General features: G+C 33.9%; 1 protein-coding gene across 3 annotated transcripts in view; it reads right to left on the bottom strand.

The window, feature by feature from the left end:
• Positions 1–3,809, bottom strand: part of FAM126A (family with sequence similarity 126, member A) — a 73,613-nt gene that overhangs the window by 51,293 nt on the left and 18,511 nt on the right. For all 3 annotated transcript variants that reach the window (XM_014544635.1, XM_005872288.2, XM_005872287.2), the window contains exon 2: positions 3,197–3,275. In XM_014544635.1, coding sequence (XP_014400121.1) covers positions 3,197–3,247 — 51 coding nt within the window. In that variant the 5' untranslated portion in view covers positions 3,248–3,275. The remainder of the gene's footprint in view (positions 1–3,196; positions 3,276–3,809) is intronic.

The following is a 3,809-nucleotide window of genomic DNA, read 5'->3' as shown; positions in this document are numbered from 1 at the left end:
CTGAAGGCGGCTCCGCCGGAGCGAAGGCCTGGGTCCCAGGTGCTGGAGGAAAATGCCGGCAGCCAGGGGAAGGGAAGGCCTATTGCACGAATCTTTTCGTGCAACAGGCCTCTAGTATTTATATAAGTATATATCACTCAAAAATCTAATCTCATGTGTAATGTTTTGAACAGAGTTTTTTTATTTATTGGTTCTCCATCCATCTGTCCATCTTCATTAATTCTCTTCCACCCAACCTATATCACACATCCTTACATTTTTAAAAAACCATCTGCCAAATGATACTTTAGTATGAAGCATGTCTTCAAATTTTGCCAAATTTTAACCAAAAATGTAATTAACATCACAAATCATTTCCAAAGACAAGATACTCTAATTTTAAAAGTACTTAAGAGGTTTGTTCTAAAGCACTTTTTTGCATTCTACTACCTCTAGTATACTACTGATTTTGCCTGATAACCTTAATTTCTTTATCCAACATAAAGAAAACCGAATTAAACACACATTAACATAATTCAAAATAATATTCAAAATAATTTTCAGGAATCCATAGCAAATTAACCAAGGAATAGGAAATATCTCTTTAACTGGCTATAATACAGACTAGGCAATAATTTAAAACATTTGTTATACCAAATTGACTGAAAATTGGGTAATTTTAATCTTGCAGGATTAGGGGAAATTAAATTAAATTACTTTTTATTTCATGGGGCCCAGGATTTCACTCCTCTCCTTCCCCTGAGTTAAATTTATAAAAATTCTAATAAAATATCACTACCCACATAATACAGGGTGGGGCAAAAGAAAGTATAAAGTTGTATGTGGAACAGAGTTTATTCTTGTATTATTATTTATTAATTATTGTATTATTTTCCATACAAACAACTGTAAAAACTACTTTTACCCTGTATATGTTATATTAACAAAATATTACTTAGTTTATTTATGTCCTAGTTTCTTTAAGTGGAAGATGGTATTAGAAAATAAGAACTGTGTGTTTGGTGTACTCATTGCTACTGGGGTGCCATTGCTTCTTTAGTGAAAAAAACTAGGAAATATATGTATATACATATGCATGTATATACATATCTAAATATATCATATACATATTTAGATCCATGAATTCATACTGATTCTCCTAATTTCAATACAACACCTTAGAGTCCTAGGGTTCTTTCCTTTCCCCATTCCATGTTTCTAATTTCTTTCTCAGACACAGAGAAATCTAACTCCCATTATCTTCCATATTACTTATTTGCTCAAAGTAACCAACCTACCAATGTAACCACTCTGGTTGACTCTTCTACATGCCATCTCTGTAACCCTCCCTCCAAAAAACCCATTTCCTCAAACACTCGGCACATTACTGCCCTTATTGCTATACTGCCCTCTTACCCTCCTCACTGCTATACTTCCCAGGGTATCTATATAGTCAAGGCTGAAGGGAAGGGGAATAACAAAAGAGGTGAAGGGAAAGGACTCAGTCATTATTTTAAATTATATGCCTTAAAAGTTGACTCCTCTCCTATACTCCATCTTTCAACATGATATCTTTCTATAACTCCCCTATTAAAGAATGGCTAATTGGCTATATTTGCTTTTGCAAATTTGACTTCACCATTAAACATAAGAATGCTCTAGAAGTGGTACTCAATTGTTAAACTTGACAATTTCCATCAAACTGCAAAAAAATAAAAATCATGATATAATGAACCATATTGAACACTCTTGAAGCAGAAAAAAAAACTTAAAAACACCTTGAACACTTAATTCACAAAGACAACATATGCATCAAGAAAGCACATAAAATTTAGTCAATCTATTACAATATGTAAAATTTATACAGTGCACTTTTATAATATTCTAATTTACTTTATAACTACTTAGGGGTTCCATAGAAGGATACTCAATTCTTGACTATGAAAGGTGAAAAAATAAAAATCTGCTCAGCCATTCATTCATCAGGATGAGGTAACAACGACTGATAAGGCCAGCTGCAAATTTAATAGGAAATATTGCTTCTCTCAAGGACACACGGTAGCCAAAAAGTATCATAACAACCTCCTTTTTTGAGTGACTACTATGTTGTTACTCACTGAGAAATCTTATTGTCTAAAATCAGAAATATCAAAAAAAATTGCTATTTAAATATTAATCAGTAAGAATGAAACATCCCACTTTTGCCTGGAGGAGCTACTTCACCTTGACACAGAGAAGCAGGCTCAATTTCCGACTTAGGTACAAAGGTTCAGAGGAGGGGTTTTTGAACACAACATTCCATATAAATGTTAACTTTGTAGTTTCCAAGACAACAGGACCCTGGGTCTATTTCAAAGTTGAGACCAGATATTGACCCCATTTACACATAGCCCTGCTTTGTTTTAAGTCCTTCAGAATACAGCTTCATTTAAATTTCATCTGAACTCCACCCTTCCTCTAAATCCTACAACAATTTTATCTTTTCCTTTGGCGAAATGCCTGCCTGGTACCTGTTATATAATCTCCCTCACTGAAACAAGCCAAGAAGTCTGACTTTGTCAGACTATATGTTTGTCCCTGAAGGTCTTGGGGTGGTAGGGCTGAACAAAAAAGTGACAGTTGCAGCCAAGCCAAAACTTTTCATTCCTGTTGTTCATGATCATGAAGCTCACATAATTATGTGTAACAATGAGACCCAGAAGACAAGGACAAGGTAATTAACTGGTGAAAGCAACACAATTTTAGCTATCATAGACACAAGTCATGAAACAACAGGCTTTATTTTCATCAACTAACCAAAAGTTATACACCCCTATATCATCACTGAGTTAGCCAACTAGAGAAAGATCTACTGGTAGAAAATTGGGTGAATATCTTCCCATTTTCTCCTCACTGTTGATCATGCCCACTCCCATTTAACATGTTGGGAGTCTGATGGTGGTTGAAGAGAGTGACATCAACATCCAGACACGAACCATTCTTTGCAGTGTTGCCATCAAAGGAAAAAAACAAACTGTTTGAACCACTTTTAAGATAAAAGGAATTGATCTCCTAGAAAAGATTACTATGTGTAAATAATTCCCTATCAAGATTTGTTGGGACATACTTCTGCTTCCACAAATATTTAGCTTTTCAGTCATAAAAAAAAAGCCACTAGAATTTAAACCCCAGACAAGAGTTCTTTGGTATATAATTATTATATTAAAACAAATTTTACCTTAAACTCTGACAACCATTCCTCCACAACCCCTTTCTCTGAAGTGAACATCTTTCCACATCTGTTCTAAATCTTCAATCTGAAAATTAACATAGAAAATTGTTAAAATTTTAAGTACATTTTCTTTATAGTCAGATTATTATAGATAGAAATGAACCTATAAAATTTAGTTATTTCCTATTAGTAAAAGTAAAGCAATTTCAAACAGAAATTACTGGGTTCATTTCAAAACCAATGTGCACAAACAAGCATTAAAATGCAAGAATTTTGACAAAAGTATAAGTGTCATAATATGATGATATTGGCTCTGCAATTTTCTTTCAGCTTTCATGAATGCCAGCTGCAAAACATACTGAACATTTTTTCCTAGTTTCAAGTGAATAATTTCAAATAGATGATGCATCGCAAGAAAATTGCAGAAAATATTTTAAAACTGTGTATTTTCAAAAAGACATGCATTCAAAATTGACTTTATAGAAGGCATTAAAGTAATTGAATTTGCTTATATTTCAGTTATTTATAAGAATAACAGTCTAGCCGAAACCAGTTTGGCTCAGTGGATAGAGCGTCGGCCTGCGGACTGAAGGGTCCCAGGTTCGATTCTCGGGGGCAT

The sequence above is a fragment of the Myotis brandtii genome, unplaced genomic scaffold, assembly GCF_000412655.1.
Source record: "Myotis brandtii unplaced genomic scaffold, ASM41265v1 scaffold374, whole genome shotgun sequence".
Classification (NCBI taxonomy): Eukaryota; Metazoa; Chordata; class Mammalia; order Chiroptera; family Vespertilionidae; genus Myotis; species Myotis brandtii.
This window is presented reverse-complemented; position numbering and strand designations above follow the sequence as displayed.